The sequence below is a fragment of the Limulus polyphemus genome, unplaced genomic scaffold, assembly GCF_000517525.1.
Source record: "Limulus polyphemus unplaced genomic scaffold, Limulus_polyphemus-2.1.2 Scaffold626, whole genome shotgun sequence".
NCBI lineage: Eukaryota > Metazoa > Arthropoda > Merostomata > Xiphosura > Limulidae > Limulus > Limulus polyphemus.
The window spans coordinates 4,378-23,021 of record NW_013666236.1 but is presented as its reverse complement, the minus strand read 5'-3'; the positions used below and the strand labels follow the sequence as shown (position 1 = coordinate 23,021).

Genomic DNA, 18,644 nt, shown 5'->3' with positions numbered 1-18,644 from the left:
TTAGTTCACTGTTTCACACTAATTTTATTGGTTAGTACACTATTTCATATTAATTATATTGGTTAGTACACTGTTTCACATTAATTTTATTGGTTAGTACACTATTTAACATTAATTCTATTGGTTAGTACACTGTTTCACATTAATTTTATTGGTCCGTGTACTAACCAATAAAATTAATGTGAAACAGTGTACTTGTTTCACATTAATTTTATTGGTTAGTTCACTGTTTCACATTAATTTTATTGGTTAGTACACTGTTTCACATTAATTCTATTGGTTAGTACACTGTTTCACATTAATTCTATTGGTTAGTACACTGTTTCACATTAATTTTATTGGTTAGTACACTATTTAACATTAATTTTATTGGTTAGTACACTGTTTATTTTCACATTAATTTTATTGGTTAGTACACTGTTTATTTTCCCATTAGTTTTATTGGCTAGTACACTGTTTCACATTAATTTTTCTCGTGTATTTTCCCTGATTTTTACCATATATTCGATTCCATTGCTTCAAAGTAAGCCAATATTGCCATTCAAATTGAAAAAGTTTTCTGGCGAACCATGTCCCCAAACACTTTTTGTTCCGCCAGGTTTGGGCAGATGCAGTATTGACAAGTGAGTGAAATATCACGTCCCCTGACCTGTCAAAGCGTTCAGAATACAGTGTTTTTTGGTTTTTTTTAAATATTTTCAATTTTATGAATTTCAACGACGATGGTTAAAGGTTTATTTTATCTATTTCTTGTTTGGGCAAAAACAAAACGCAGGATTTTACTTAAGTTAAGTGTAACGTACAAAATCTCATCCAATGATCGTAGAACTGTTTGCATCTCAGATGTGACTGAAGGCTGAACATCCTAACTCAACAAGAATGCATAAACATACGTACGCAATTTGTTTCCATCGACAGCTCTAAGCTCCAACCTGGGCATTCCTGGACCTAAACATTCCAAAATATAAAACTTTGCTCCAGGACTAAAGGTGGCACTGTTGAACAAACAGTTGTCTCCAATAGCACACGTCAGACATTCTTTTGAACGATTTGATGAAGTGAGGTCTGTGATGCTAAACAGGTGTCTTTGTCCTGATTTATTTTTCAATGTGCTGATGTAATATCTACATATAAAAAGAGATAAAATAACCCGAAAGTGACAATTAACACTGGATTTATTTTTTTTAAACGATAATTTTCATCTAGTATTAAATATTGATCCTAAACAAGTAAAACAAACAACAGGAAATACTGTGATCGATATGCAAATACAATTATAGACTATCGTATAATGAGTAAATTATATGGTTGATCAACAATAGCAGTTCGTGGTAGTATTCAGGAAGTGTATTATTCCACATCACCGATTCAACCGGAATATTATTCTTTTGTCAGTCAAAAGGTGATATATATACATATGCAACGATAACTAAACCAACAATCGAGAACCCTACAAATGAATCCAGTCCTTACAGGAAATTCAGGCTCATTTATTCATAATTATAATACACAGAATATTGTAAGAGTAGACTAGCTTAGTAATTAATGCATTCTCATAGATTATTATATAAATAATTCTAGAATGAAAGTCAAACTTAGAGATTTTCTTTCAGGAAAAATAAACTTATGTATACAATATTTTTTTTTCACACAACGACAGGGCATTCGAAAAGTTAATTGTCATTATAAGTTTGAGGAAAGTAAAATTGCTTTTCTTGTTTCTTTACACATTTTATTTTTACATAATGAACATTGATGAACGTCTGGAGATGGTTTGGTATAAACATTTTTAGTATTCTATCGATTTGGACATTTTGAACATATTATAGAAACTTGTGTACACATTCATCTATAGCAGTCTGTAACAATGAAGCATGGTCACATCTTGTTCACTGCCATTCCAGAGACCCTGTTTATGTTATCTGCCTGTTAGCAAGAAAAAACAAAGTTTCACATCGCCTTCTACAGGCAAGTTTTTCTAACAAATATTCAATTAGTTCAAATATTTTTCTGCGTTAAGAAATATACAAATTTAATATTATGTTTTCATGCAGTTTGGAGGAAATTTAGAAACAGACAAGAGCAAATCAATTACTTTGTCCATCTTATGATAAGCAAGTGAAAAAACATGAAACATTAAAAACAGAGGTGATTAATATAAAAACACCAGAAACGGAGGTGAACAATATGAACACATTAAAAATAATTATATACCAAATCCAGAAACTCAACTGTAAAACAAAGTACCAGATACAGAAACCTGAACATACGGTGATAAACCCACATTGTAGAACTGAGGAGCATACACAGACAACTGTGTGTTGAAATAAAAAAACATATAATTAAATCGATAATTACAGATGCAAGATTCTTCCAGTTCTCCATTTGAGAAGTATAGTAATCTTATGAGAGGAAACCTCAAAGTAACCAAATTAACTGAGGTATATTTATTTACATAAAGATCTAAAAGCATCAAGAAAATGTATTTAAGGATCATGTTATGTTTCTTTTCAAACTCAGTATTATGACTCCAAGGAAAATGGATTAGAAAATGAGCAACATACCAACGAATAACACCAATTCCAAAAAATATGGAATTAATGTTCTTTAAACAGATTAATTTAAAACAATGTATTTAGAGACGCTGTCAATATAAATACGGTACCTTTTTATGTGAAAAAATAAAAACCACATAAACCATGCATCTTTCTCATAGATGTTTCACCTTATGTTGGTTGTTTGATCATGTAAGAGGAGTTAACTCAAAACAAACAGAACTTCTATAGCAAACTATTTAGCATAACGACTCTTAGTAAGAGCGAACTACACATCAAAACACAACATAAGTTGTCCTACGATCACATACAAAACACAAATTAAACTGTTCTACGAATACATACCTAAACACAACAAAACTTTCTTACGAGTATATAAAGTTTCAAACGAATACAGAGCAAAACAGAATATAAGCTGTCCTACGGACGCATATCAAAACACAAAATAAAATGTCCCCATGAATACATACCAGAACACAAAATAAACTGTCCTACGAGCGGTATCAAAACACAAAATAAACTGTCCAACGAACACATAACAAAACACAAAATAAACTGTCCTACAAACACATACCAAAACACAAAATAAACTGTCCTACGAGCGCTATCAAAACACAAAATAAACTGTCCTACGAACACATACCAAAACACAAAATAAACTGTCCTACGAGCGCTATCAAAACACAAAATAAACTGTCTTACGAACACATACCAAAACACAAAATAAACTATCCTACAAACATATACCAAAACACAAAATCAACTATCCTTCAAACACATACCAAAACACAAAATAAACTATCCTACAAACACATATCAAAAGACAAAATAAACTATCCTACGAGCGCTACCAAAACGCAAAATAAACTGTCCTACGAGCGCTATCAAAACACAAAATCAACTATTCTACAAACACATACCAAAACACAAAATAAACTATCCTACAAACACATATCAAAAGACATTTTGTGTTTTGGTATATGTATGTAGGATAGTTTATTTTGTGTTTTGATAGCGCTCGTAGGACAGTTTATTTTGCGTTTTGGTAGCGCTCGTAGGATAGTTTATTTTGTGTTTTGGTATGTGTTTGTAGAATAGTTTATTTTGCTTTTGATATGTGTTTGTAGGATAGTTTATTTTCAACTATCCTACAAACACATATCAAAAGACAAAATAAACTATCCTACAAACACATACCAAAACACAAAACAAACTGTCCTACGAGTATGTACCAAATACATAAAACTTTCACACGAATGCAGAACGAAGCACAACAAAAACTGTCCTACGAATATAACAAAAGAAAGTTGAAAACATTATTAGATTACAAAATAAGTGGACAATTCAAGGTGATAAGAAAACTTGTTTGTTTTACCTCTTACTTGATTTAACTACTGTAACGTTCAAATGCAGAGAAACAGTAGCAAAGAAGCTGTTGTTATTATTCATTAAACCCCGTGTTCGAAGTTACGCAAACCCGACTCATTAAGCGCTTTACGATTTTTTTATGCCGTCATTATTCTTTAATCATATTCAACAAATAACTTATTTTCTAGATAAACCACTACAATTGAGTAGGTACCATTGGTTTTTAATGCTTGATTTTAGAAAACTGAAGGACGTTTGTAACTATCAAAGCAGATATCACTAATGATCCAACTATTTATTCCCAGTAATGGAGCAAATTTAATTAAAAGATATGTCGCTTTTTATGGTCAACCATTACATTGTCCTTTCCTAAACATAGATATTATTTCGAGAAGTTACAGAAGTCTTTGTTAGGATTGAACAACTAAAAATAAAAAATAAGCTAAGAAAATATTTCAAAGAAAACAATAGGATCATTCACTTAAAACATTTGGACAGAAACGTTTTATGTGTCAGTATTTGATCTGAAGAGTTCTTATTTGGTAGATACTGCGTATTATATAAGAGTGATCATTCTGATAACTTTATTTTTTGCCAAGAAAAGTACATCATTAAAATAGAATGCTTTAATGGTTTTTAAAGAATTACCCAGAATCACTTCGTATATCTAGTATGTGTTCTAGTATAAAAATTGTTAATGTTTTCTTTTTTTCGTGCCCCGGCGTGGCCAGGTGGTTAGGGCGCTCGACTTGCAATCTGAGGGTCGTGGGTTCGAATCCCAATCCCACCAAACAGGCTCGTCTTTTCAGCCGTGGGGGCGTTATAAAGTGACGGTCAATCCCACTATTCGTTGGTAAAAGAGTAGCACAAGAGTTGGCGGTGGGTGGTGATGACTAGCTACCTTCCACTGCTAACTTAGGGACGGCTAGCGCAGATAGCCCTTGTGTAGCTTTGCGCGAATTTCAAAACAAACCAAATTCTTTTTCGTTGGAATACCCTTTTCCTTGAAAGACATCTTTGATCTTTGCTGTGGTGTCATGTCGTGTTCATGAAGGAATCTACAAAAATCAACATGCACGTTTTATTTAACCAACATTATTTAGATCAGCGTTTCTTAACCCTAAAATCCCGTGTACCACTAAAACGCAAGAACTGAAATCCTATGGACTGAAAAGGTGGCTCTGACGAAGCAGCGACGGTTCGCAGACCGTTTGTTGAGAAACGCTTATTTAAACAAGAAGCCCATTACTAGAAATAATACTTGAAAAACTTTCTCAGTGCTTTATCATCTCAAAGTTATATGCAGCATAGAAAGTGTACCTTTAAAAACGTATAGCCTTTTCTTATGAAGAAAAATGAAAACTATATATATTTTGTTAATAGAATCACTTCACAACGAAAGATACGATAAAGTTGAGAAAGGTCACTTGTTACCATCACAACAGATCAGGTATAACTATCAGATATAACAATAAAGGAATAGACCAATTAACATATATCCTTGGAATAACTATAGCCACTAAAATATATTCAAGTATAATCACACATAAATGTTTATCTGTGACATTATAAAATGCTAGAATACTATCTCATGAAAGTTAAACAAGAGGGAATCTTCAATAGTCGCGGTTGTAATTAGAGCTCAGATCGGTGAAGAGATGGAGCTATGAGCTAAAAGTTTGTACTTGAAGAAAACAAGAAAAGAAAACAAACTCAGAGCCATTCTATGAGCCGTTATGCCGCGGCTAAAAATAATAACTTGTATTCGAATTTAAAATATAAACTATATGAAAATAAAGTCACATGACAAATGATTTTGATAGTAAAAAATCTCAATCATTTTATGTTCTGTAAAAAACAAAGATGGAACTTATAAAACACGACTACGAAATATATCATACAATAACGGAACGCTTACACTTTACGGACTTCGTGGCGGTGAGCGACAATCTGGATGACGTCATACGCTCCTTCAGTAAGAAACCTTTTACGTTTCTCCTAAAAGATGGACAAAAACCATTAACCACAAACACCGTATTTTAATAAGCTAAAGATATCTGAGTATACCGTACAATCTGTTATGAACGACAAATAGTATGTTATAAATAGACGTAACGTTATGGCAATGTACGGTTGTCAGCATACATGTGCTGACAATGTATGAGTGTATCATCTATAGAAAACATTCCGACGATGTACGACCATACAGTATATAACATAACCTGACATCCTATAAGTTTACCATTTATCAGACATTCAAACTATATACAAACGTACAGCTAACAAAATGTTTTGACGACTTCGGCTGAACTGCAATTGAAAATAAATGATTCTGATTTCCTTAGATCATACTGTTTAAAAGATGTTCGAAAAATTCAAAGTATATATAAATATTAGATGTTCTGACCAACTATAAGTAAGAAAGCTACTTTTGCAAAATCTGATTATAGAACACTGGCCTTCCAGATTTACAAATATATCACTACAAGACACCGACAACGTATAATATTACGAATATGTCACTACAAGACACTGACAACGTATAATATTACAAATATGTCACTACAAGACACTGACAACGTATAATATTACGAATATGTCACTACAAGACACTGACAACGTATAATATTACGAATATGTCACTACAAGACACTGACAACGTATAATATTACGAATATGTCACTACAAGACACTGACAACGTATAATATTACGAATATGTCACTACAAGATACTAACAACGTATAATATTATAAATATGTCACTACAAGATACTAACAATGTATAATATTACGAATATGTCACTACAAGATACTGATAACGTATAATATTACGAATATGTCACTACAAGACACTGACAACGTATAATATTACGAAAATGTCACTACAAGGCACTGACAACGTATAATATTACGACGTTGTAATGATTAGCATTCATCACGGTGAAAATCTATTACCATATTTCCTCCTTTTCCATTTATTTCTGATTAGAAATTAGAATATAATTAAATTACCTATAGTTAGTGGGAGAGCAATAGGTGACAAATAAAAGACTGACAGTTAGGGATCTTGTTATCTCAAACAGAGGGTTGAGTACGTCGAATTAAAAAATTGAATATGCAAGTCTTGTGGCACTACATCTGATATAGAGTCTCAGTGAATCATATCTGCATGTTGAAAAGGTGTGGTGTTTCGCATGTAGAGTGATGGCACCGAAAACTGACTGCTTTTGGGAAGGGGACGTAAAATATTCATACATTCAGGCTATAAAGATGTGTTCAGGTCGAAGGATGATAATTTCTAATACGAAGATATCCCTTGTTCTTAATGGCATTGGAAAAGAAAGTAATGTAGATCAGTTTGGAACCCCGGGATCATCCAGAAATATACGTGCAACAGCCATGGTAAACAAATTTGTGTTTTCTTATTGCAAAGCCACATCGGGCTATCTGCTGTGTCCACCGAGGGGAATCGAACCCTTGATTCCAGCGTTGGAAATCCGAAGACTTACCGCTGTCCGACCGAGGGAACCCTGGTAAATAAAGTACGCCATCTAGTAAAATGTGAGAATCTACAAACATAAAGCTCAGTGGCAAAAGCCGCCCACGTGTTCTAGATAATAGTATGAAACATAACCAAGAAGGATCTTCATCTGGAATCGAGGTCAACAAGGTATTAGTATGCAACATAACCAAGAAGGATCATCATCTGGAATCGAGGTCAACAGGTAATTAGTATGCAACATAACCAGGAAGGATCTTCATCTGGAATAGAGGTCAACAGGGTATTGATTCACCGAGATGAAGCTTCCAGTCATACCTCCCATTAAATCCTCGCATATCTCGAGAAGCTGAAAAACGAAATGGGTATTCATGATATTCCATATCAGGACATACCGGTCAAGTCGCCAGATGCAGTTCCTATTGATTTCTGGACGAACGGACTGTTAACATCTGCAGGCTTGTACACTACATAGATTATGGAAGCGTCAGTAAAGAATGATGCGATTTGGACATGAAAGCCTTACGAAGAAGCCTTTTGCAATGAAATGTATGCTGCAGAATTACTGTCAAGATGCACAGTCGTCATATAGAGCATTACCGGACGTAGTGAAATGGACTATAACGACGTGGTGCGGTTCCAACATCGTTTTAATTTGACCTCAACCTCCATATTTCTCTCCTTTGATATTATATAACAAAAAGAAACGTTTAACCATATTTATTTCAATTTTGACTAATTTCAACGTATTACGTACAAAGTACATTACAGAGAGTAGATTCGCTATTAATGTCTAGAAAAGTTTTAGACAGCTGAATTCTCGAAATAAACATAATATGGATATAAGTTAAACCTCTAATGTTTGTTTCTGTCTTTCACAGAGATACAACTATAAATGGCTTGGTGGTTAGGGCGCTCGACTCGCAATCTGCGTGTCGCGGGTTTGAATCCCCGTCACCGTGGCGTTATACCATTACAGTCAATCCCACTATTCGTTGGTAAAAGAGTAGACCAAGTGTTGGTTGTGGGTGGTCTTGACTAACTGCCTTCACTATATTCTATCACTGCTAATTTACGGACGGCTAGCGCAGATAGCCCTCTTGTAGCTTTGCGCGAAATTTAAAAGAAATCTTTCATTTTGTTATGTCCCCGGCAGCTCAGCGGTAAGCTTGATGGCTTATAACACTAAATTTCATGGTTCGATCTTCAGAGTGAGATAGCACAAGCGTTATAATGTAACCACCAATCCCACTATTCGTTGGTAAAAGAGTAGTTCAAGAGATGAATAGCTACTATTCTGCTATTCTATCACTGCTAAATTAGGAACGGCTAGCGCAGATAGCCTTCCTGTAGCTTGGTGCGAAATTCAAACCAAAACAAACAGCTCTATGCAATAGCATAACATCTGATCCTCACATTAGAATTAAAAGAATATTTTACAGCTGTAGACTAACAAATGCAGGGAGAGGAAGAGGTTCAAGTGAACCCGACACTTTCAAATCCCGATGCCGACACGCGCACTCTTAAACTATCATAACAATAAACTCTACTTGGTAAACTAAGCATCTGAAGCTGACAGGATTGTCAACCTACTGAAGAAAAAAAAATCACAAAATTTTGCTCTTGTTCATAAACGATATTACCTATGGGCATAGTTATATATTAAATTACGTAGAACCCAGATACAACCAAATTATCAGAAAAATAGAAAAAGAAAGGATGTGATATCCTCGTATTTTAAAACCAATTCTGGTGTAGGCTCTGAAAAAAATCAGTGCAAATGAAATGTTCACTTTATATTCCACGTGAATTGTTTGGTAATTGTAAACGGTAACCAAACAATATTTTCTAATCTAATTTTTTGTACTATCCAATGTTAGACATACTTAGAACAAATTTCATACTTTTCAATCGTAACTGAAAAAAAAGGCCCTGAACAATAATTCACGTTCTTATTTGTTCTACATAATTTAAGGAACAAACAATTAATATCTATCGTGGCAGATTTATAACGTCATTCCTCGCTCTGACAATTATTTAAAAGTTTCAGGATAAAAATTGGGAAGCACATTTCAATGACAGAAGAGCTGTGCCAATGGTAGAGCGAGTAGTGCGTCCGTACTGGTAAAGCGAGTAATGCGTCCGTACTGGTAGAGCGAGTAGTGCGTCCGTACTGGTAGAGCGAGTAGTGCGTCCGTACTGGTAGAGCGAGTAGTGCGTCCGTACAGAGCGCCGACTCGTAAGGGGAGCGAGTTTGTGTCTTATGAAGGCAAGGATTATTTTTTTTTCATTTTGAGGAGGGGCACAAAATTTATATCTCTCATAGATCGATACGGTTTTGGGTGGCAACAAAGAAATGAAGCAATTTTGGTCATCGTCTCTTAACCTTAAAGATTATGTCATGAACTTCAATTTTTTTAACGTTGATAAATGATTTGTATCAAAATTTTGACTGGTAGGAAGGTTTGTCGATGAGATATCAGTTGAAATAAAACCAAAGTTTAAGATAAGGACTGCATAAAAAAATGTCATTTTAAACATCTAGTAATCACAACATTAGTCTCAATTTTGTTTCAACAGTGGCGTCGGAAGCAAATATTGGAGGAGCTTAGTCACGAAAGAAAATATAAACACTTTTTGAAAGTTTATTAAAATATCGATAAGTGCCATTTACAATAAAACAAAGTCATTTCGCCCTTTTTCACCTGTAGATTTGACAAAATTACTAATCAAGAGCGGAATATTAAGTAAATCAACCCTATCTCTACAAACGTTTAAAGTAATTAAAGAATTAAATCTCTATTGAGTTATACTGCTTATAAGATCTGACTTAATGTGTCCAAGTGTGCTAACTACACGCTCAGTTCGGGCTGTAGTCGCGGGAGAAGTAAAATATAATCGCACTAGTGTTACAACCACCAGGACCATTTTCTTCATTAAAGTCTGAATTTTTGAAGATATTTCTACTCTTCTAATTATTTTATTGGAGATAATAAAGTCCTTCGCGTTCCTTTGCCTCCAACGCCACTAAGCGTCAAGTGACTTTCAGTACCATGTTATAAATGTAAAGAGTTTCTCGAATTAATGTCTTGTAACTAGAGCATTTTACAACAAAAGTAACATATGATACTTTGTCTTCCTTTAGGAAATCAAAATGTCAAAAGCAGTATAGATAAATGTGATGACATTAAGATCAGTTAACAGAAAATTTACTGTAAACATAAGTTGACAGGAAATTTCAGGTTAGTATCATCACACAAAAGTAGAACTTCTGGCTACGACTGTATAAGATTACTAGTTACAGAACCAATTAGTGACTTAGAAGTTATTGAAAGAAAGTGCCTTGGGTGTAGCATAATAGTATGCACATTTTCTTCTCTTTATTAAGGCAGCATTATGATCAAAGTAGGAGGGTTGAGGCATTGCATTCTCAAAACAAATGAAGGCTCATTAAAGAAAGTAGTAAAACTATGAAAAAATCGAGTGATTCGTCTTATTTCAGGAGATATCGAATTAATGAGTAAATCTGAACAGATCAGGTAATTCATGCACCTTTAAGAGCTAAGTAAACTATGATTCGATCACGTGATCGGTGTTCCCTTAGGAGTTATCAAAATTATAATTTGATCAGGTGATTCGTGTTTCCTCAACATTTAGCTATGATTCAAACAGGTGATAAATGTTCCTTTAGAAGTTATCAGAACTATGATCAAGTTAAGTGGTTCGTGTTCCTTCAGGAGTTATCAGAATTATGATCTAGTTAAGTGGTTCATGTTCCTTCAGGAGTTATTAGAACTCTGATCTCGTTAAGTGGTTCGTGTTCCTTCAGGAGTTATCAGAATTATGATCTAGTTAAGTGGTTCATGTTCCTTCAGGAGTTATTAGAACTCTGATCTCGTTAAGTGGTTCGTGTTCCTTAAGAAGTTATCAGATCTATGATCTAGTTAAGTGGTTCGTGTTCCTTCAGGAGTTACCAGAACTATGATCTCGTTAAGTGTTTCGTGTTCCTTCAGGAGTTATCAGAATTATGATCTAGTTAATTGGTTCGTGTTCCTTCAGGAGTTATCAGAATTATGATCTAGTTAAGTGGTTCATGTTCCTTCAGGAGTTATTAGAACTCTGATCTCGTTAAGTGGTTCGTGGTCCTTCAGGAGTTATCAGAATTATGATCTAGTTAAGTGGTTCATGTTCCTTCAGGAGTTATTAGAACTCTGATCTCGTTAAGTGATTCGTGTTCCTTAAGAAGTTATCAGATCTATGATCTAGTTAAGTGGTTCGTATTCCTTCAGGAGTTACCAGAACTATGATCTCGTTAAGTGGTTCGTGTTCCTTTAGAAGTTATCAGATCTATGATCTAGTTAAGTGGTTCGTGTTCCTTCAGGAGTTACCAGAACTATGATATTTTCAGGTAATTCATATTTTTTAGGAGTTTCAGATTCTACGATCAGATCAGATAATACGCGTTCTTTCAGATGCTTTCAACTCTAGTTTACAACGACATATTTTACCGAGTTACCAAGTATGCAACTTAGATATCATTCACTAATAAACTTAAATTTTAAGTGAAAGACAATAAAAACATTTAAATTATAAACGTTATTTTTACGGAAACCCTTGCATCAAGACAAAGGCTAATATTTTATCATCAAACGCTTTGTGACTCAGCGGTAAGTCTGTACGATTGTAACGCTAAAAATCGGGTTTCTATACCCGCGGTGGGCACAACACAGATAACCCATTGTGTAACTTTGTGCTTAACAAACAAACAAAAAAAAACAAGGTGAAACACTACTGTTATGCAGACAGCATACTTGTTGTAGCTATAAAACATTATTAGAGTTTTTCAAATGTTTCATTTTCTGACTTTAAAACTTAAAACTACCAAGTATGGACATTTACTTTAACGTAATATCACTCGTTTCTTAGTCTTTCGTCATTAAAACAAAGTATTTAATTTAAAAATATAATAATGTTTCAATAAGACATTGTTTCTTTATTGAAAAGAAGGAGATATACTTAAATAATCTTTTCATAGAAAAACAAACAAACAAAACAACACTAGTTTTATACCAAGTGTTATATTTCATAAGATAATTTAGTAAGATGTTCTTCATATCTGAAATATTTGAAACGTATAACATCATATGTTAAAATACATTTACTTACGTTTATGCTGATCATTGCAATGTGTCGGAAACTTCCGTACATTTCAGTCATTACAGGAAGTCGAAGGAAATAGTATTTCTTATCAGCTGTAAAAAGGGGAGCATCGTACATATCTACCCAACCAGTTTTACTGGTTTCTTCTAGGTTCTGTAAGAAAGAAATGGGAAATGCTAGTGACATTTATTTATTTCCACCTACCCAGATGTACTGATTTTGTTCAGTTTCTGCGGATCAACCCCCACCTGTGTACAATATTCTTCAATCGCTAAGTATTGTACACACTCATTTTTCTTCATCATTTGCTTTAATATAAAACGTTTTAGTGATTTTTTTATATGAATTGAAAAATGTTAGACATTTGGTGATCTTACAAGCACTGATGATTATATTGTATTGAGGGTTATACAAGTACTAATAATTACAGAGGCATTTTATTTATACAGGTGTAGGATGTTATACACTTGAGGTTCTGGAAGTTTAGATAATTATATTGTATTGAGGGTTATACAAGTACTAATAATTACAGAGGTATTTTACTTATACAGGTGTAGGGTGTTATACACTTGAGGTTCTGGAAGTTTGGATGATTATATTGTATTGAGGGTTATACAAGTACTAATAATTACAGAGGTATTTTACTTATACAGGTGTAGGGTGTTATACACTTGAGGTTCTGGAAGTTTAGATGATTATATTGTATTGTACAGAAGCATTTTAACTATACAAGTGTATAAGAATTGGTAGTTATACCGATGGTTTATGGTTAAATGGATAGAAATTAATGTATTATGATTTACATGCACTGATATTTATCTATTTACACATCAGTGATATTACATGTTGATAGTAATACGGCTAGACGTGGTTATATAGAATTACTGTTGTACATGTATTGGTAGTAATATAATTATTGATTACACAAATTAAATGGTTACATTGGTACTTATCATCACACATCTCTTTAAAAGTATTCAGACTTTATGTATAGTCGTTAGTTCCCAACTGAGTGATTAATGCCGGTCTTCCTGAAAACACAAAGAAACTTTTGAAGTTCTAAATTCAATTAACTGGTAATCCTAGCTGTTAAAACCTGTTAGTTAAAACCAACTTCATCTGTCTCTTGAGTTAAACGTTAATCCTAGAAGTTAAGACCAACTTCATTTGTCTCTTGAGTTAAACGTTAGTCCTAGAAGTTAAGACTAGCTTTATCTGTCTCTTGAGTTAAACGTTAGTCTTAGAAGTTAAGACCAGCTTCATCTGTCTCTTGAGTTAAACGTTAATCCTAACAGTAAAAATCAACTTTATCTGTCTCTTGAGCTAAACGTTAATCCTAGCAGTTAAAACAAAATTTATCTGTCTTTCGAGTTAATTTCAGTCCGAGAAGTTAAGACTAATTTCATCAGTCTCTTAAGTTAAACGTTAATCCTAGCCGTTAGACTCAACATTTCGAATTTTCGTTCATATTCTATTTTGTCAAATTCGATCAACATTTCTCTTGTAGCATGACGGCTGCAGTAATCTGATCACATAGCTTGAAGCCGAAGCTAATATTAGCACTTCCTACACTTCACAGACATTAAACCAGATGTCATTGAAGGTTCTCTTCTCTTCTTTTCAATCACTTTGCTGGTATTGAACAACAAATAAATATGTAACATTGAAGCTATTTTAATATAATAGAAAATGTTTACAAATAAAATACTTTACTAGAAGTCGTTAATATATCAGTTTGAGTTTATTGTTGGCATCTTGAACTGTACGAAACAGCGGAAGATTTGAACAAATGTTCATGTTAAACTAAACAAGTTTGTCTTACTCACTGTATCATGTTCATGTTAAACTAGACAAGTTCACCTTACTCACTGTATCAAGTTCATGTTAAACTAGACAAGTTCACCTTACTCACTCTATCACGTTCATGTTAAATTAGACAAGTTCACCTTACTCACTGTATCATGTTCATGTTAAACTAAACAAGTTCACCTTACTCACTGTATCATGTTCATGTTAAACTAGACAAGTTCACCTCACTCACTGTATCATGTTCATGTTAAACTAGACAAGTTCACCTTACTCACTGTATCATGTTCATGTTAAACTAAACAAGTTTGTCTTACTCACTGTATCATGTTCATGTTAAACTAGACAAGTTCACCTTACTCACTGTATCATGTTCATGTTAAATTAGACAAGTTTGTCTTACTCACTGTATCATGTTCATGTTAAACTAAACAAGTTCACCTTACTCACTATATCATGTTCATGTTAAATTAGACAAGTTTGTCTTACTCACTGTATCATGTTCATGTTAAACTAAACAAGTTCACCTTACTCACTGTATCATGTTCATGTTAAACTAAATAATGTTTGTCTTACTCACTGTATCACATGCCCATCCGTTTCTTTCGTGGCATACACTGACAACAGAGAAGTTTTGGGTGCGACGTAACCAGACTGCAGCTAGTCGAGTGCGATCAATCCAGGTAACTTGAGTGAAATAATGTTCTCTACAGAAAATAATGGAAGTTTATCAGCAAAAAGATACAGCAGTTTGTGTGAAGATGATCAGAATCACATTTCTTAATGGAAAATGTCAAACACGCCCTCTTCTATAACACTATTTTCACAGTGTTGCAGAGCCTTCGTAAATGTTTAAATTTTATTACGAAGAAAGCCAGCCTAAGCATTATTATTAAAACTCGTGGTTTTAAGCAAAAAAAAAACAACAAAAAACAAACAAAAAACAAAAAAACTTACGTTAGGGACATGGGAATAAGATACATCGTTATAAACAATCATCTACATACCGGTACAGAAATAATAGTCAGTTGTTTTATTCTTGGTAGTCAAACGTGCTGACAAAAAGTGAATACAGTAGAATGTTTCGTATACAATTACATAAATGGGCCTCTCACAGACATATTCTATAACAACAATTTATTACAAACGTCAGGCTTACAATAAACGTTGACAAATAGCATTGTTAAAACGATCATATAACCAACAATTCTTGTTCTTTTTACCCTAGCGCTAATCACGTTTCACAATAGAATGTTAAGCGTGGTTGATATTAATAACTTGCTCTACACTTTCGTATCACAGCAGATAAGATTCATTACTTCAGTAACAACCAATAACTAAAGAATAATTTTGATCCTAGCGAAGTTATGTTCATTTACTGCTGTCGTAATCAGTGTAGTACAAATGTATTCTCCATTCATAAAGTGGATTTAGTTGTCCATTCAATGGTAGTAATGTATAATCAGTGGTGTTATATTTTTTTATTATAAGCTATTAGTACTTTGTATTGAACAGCAAAATAAGCTCAATGTGCTATACGTCATTGTAACTTATGATTAACTCAGTTGTAGTGTTAGATTTAAGCTAGGGCTAGACAGAGGTGAGGATCATGATATTAGTTTGTTTATTTGTAGTTATGCACAAAGCTACACAATAGGCTATCTGTGTTCTTCTCACCACGGATATCGAAACCCGGTTTCTAGCGTTGTAAGTCCGCAGATATACCGCTGTGCCACTGTGGGGCTGATATTAGTTAATTAGAAAATATGACAGGAAAACATATACAACAGGCAAAAAACATGAACATATTATAAAATCTATGATTAATTGTTACTATTGTAATGTTAGGGTATTAGAAATAAAATTGATATGTTCAAAGAAGTTGTAGAAATTGAGGATTTTGATATTATGGGTATCACTGAGACTTGGCTGGATTTGAACAATTTTGGTGAGAGAAATTTTTTGAAATACCAGGCTACAGATTATTTACTAGAGATAGAGTATTGAAAAAAGGGGAAAAGTAGCTTTATATGTGAGGAGTGAATTGCATTCTGTTGAGTTAGAACATATTAAAAAAAATAGCACTGAGGTTGAGTCAGTTTGGGTCAGTGTTAATGGATATAAAGGGAAAAATATTGTAATTGGGATTTGTTATAGATCACCAGATCAGAATGTGGAAGTTAATTAGAAATTGTATAATGAGATGAGAATAGTAGCTGAAAAAGATGTTGTTATTATGGGAGATTTTAATTTCAGGGGTATTGATTGAGAAAGTTTCGAGTCTGACAGTGAGGGGGATAGGTTTTTGGAAATTATTCAGGATACTTTTATACACCAACTGGTGATGGAACCTACAAGAGAGGAAGCTATATTAGGTTTACTATTAGCATCTGATATGAATATTATAGAGAGGGTTGTGGTTGGTGATCATTTAAGTACAAGCGATCATTGTACTATTGGGTTTCGGATTTTACCACATGTACAATTGAGATGGAATAGTACCCTGATTACAAATTTCACGAAAACCAATTTTGATGGAATGAGATATGGTCTGACTTCTGTAGATTGGACTAAAGTGTTAGGTGGGGAACTTGAACAGATGTGGGAAGCATTTAGGGAAAAATTGATATGCATACAGAACATACACATTCCCTACAGAAAAAAGGGCAACGGAGCAGAGTAAGCCAGTATGGTTTATTAAAAGTTTAAGAGATCATATTAGGGATAAACATAACAAATTCAAGAAATTTATACTTACTGGAAATAATAAAGACTTGGAGCACCATAGGAAATCAAGAGAGTAGATAAAAAGAAAGTTAAAAGGGCAAAACTATATATGAAAGAAGGTTGGCTGAGAGAGTTAAATCAAACAATAAGGAATTCTTTAGGTATATGATGGGTAAACAAAATGTTAGGATGGCGATTGGGCCTCTTTAAAATTATAATGGGGAGCTGATCTCAGAAGATTATGAGATGGTAAACTTATTAAATTATATGTTCTCTTCAGTTTTTACAAAGGAAATACAAGTATCATGCCTCAACTACGGCACTTAATGTACGGGGAAAATATTGATGTAAAAGATATCATTTTACGTTCTGAAACTGTAAGAGAAAAGTTGGGAAACCTAAAAATTGATAAATCCCCTGGACCAGACAATTTTTATCCTACAGTTTTAAAGGAACTTAAAGATTTTATTTGTGAAATGCTAGCTAATATTTTTCATAGGTCATTGAGTCGTGGAAGAGTATTAAAAGATAGGAAGTTGGCTAATGTTAGTCCAATATTTAAAGGAGATGATAAACATTGTGCAGGCAATTATAGGCCAGTTAGTCTTACATCAGTAGTTGGAAAGGTATTGGAGAATGTGATTAAAGATGTATTACAGAGTCACTTAAAACAGTTTGATATAGTGTCAAAGAAAAATGGTTTCACTAAGGGAAAGTCTTGTTTAACAAATCCTCTGACATTCTTTGAGGATGTTACTGCAAGAGTTGATGAAGGAAATACTGTTGATTTGATTTGCCTTGATTTTATAAGCATTTTATAAGGTGACTAACAAAAGACTTATTATAAAAATTAAATATGTGGGTGTAGAGGAAATGTTATTAAATTGGATAGAAAATTGGCTGGAGAGTAGAAAGCACAGAGTAGTAATAAATGGAGTTAGATCTGGCTGGATTATAGTTACAAGTGGTGTGCCTCAGGGCTCTGAGCTGGGTCCTCTTCTCTTTGTGATTTATATTAATGATATTGACTCTGGAATGACTAACAATATTTTGAAGTTTGCAGATGATATTAAGATTTTTGGGGTGGCTAACTGTATAAAAGATGCTGCAGACTTATAGGGAGATTTAGATCATTTGATACATTGGGCCAATAGGTGGCAGATGATATTTAACTATCCAAAATGTAAGTTGATACATGTAGGTTTTCACTATTCAAATTATTGTTACAATTTGAATGGGAATACATTAAATACTATGGTTGAAGAAAAAGATCATGGTGTTGTGATCGAAAAATCACTTAAGTCATCTAAACAGCGGTAGGCCTAATATGAATTTGGGTAGCATCTATCGAAATAATGAATACAAGACAAGGGTTATTATTGTTTCACTTTATAGATCACTTGTAAGGCCTCGTTTATAGTACTGTGTACAGTTTTGGGCTCCCTTCCTCAAGAAGGACATTGAATTGTTGGAGAAGGTTCAAAGAAGAGTCACAAAGGAAGGTGGGATTGTCCTATGAGGAGAGATTG

The 18,644-nt window shown here is 33.6% G+C and overlaps 1 protein-coding gene across 1 annotated transcript in view; it reads right to left on the bottom strand.

Annotated features, from left to right (window-relative positions):
• LOC106459551 (dipeptidyl peptidase 4-like) overlaps positions 1-15,371 on the bottom strand; it is a 40,779-nt gene extending 25,408 nt beyond the window's left edge. Inside the window, exons 1-5 of the mRNA XM_022386056.1 lie at positions 15,346-15,371; positions 14,969-15,095; positions 12,589-12,735; positions 5,842-5,921; positions 898-1,124 (exon numbers count right to left, since the gene is read on the bottom strand). Of these exons, the coding sequence (XP_022241764.1) occupies positions 898-1,124; positions 5,842-5,921; positions 12,589-12,735; positions 14,969-15,095; positions 15,346-15,371 (607 nt within the window). The remainder of the gene's footprint in view (positions 1-897; positions 1,125-5,841; positions 5,922-12,588; positions 12,736-14,968; positions 15,096-15,345) is intronic.
• Positions 15,372-18,644: the final 3,273 nt, after the last annotated feature.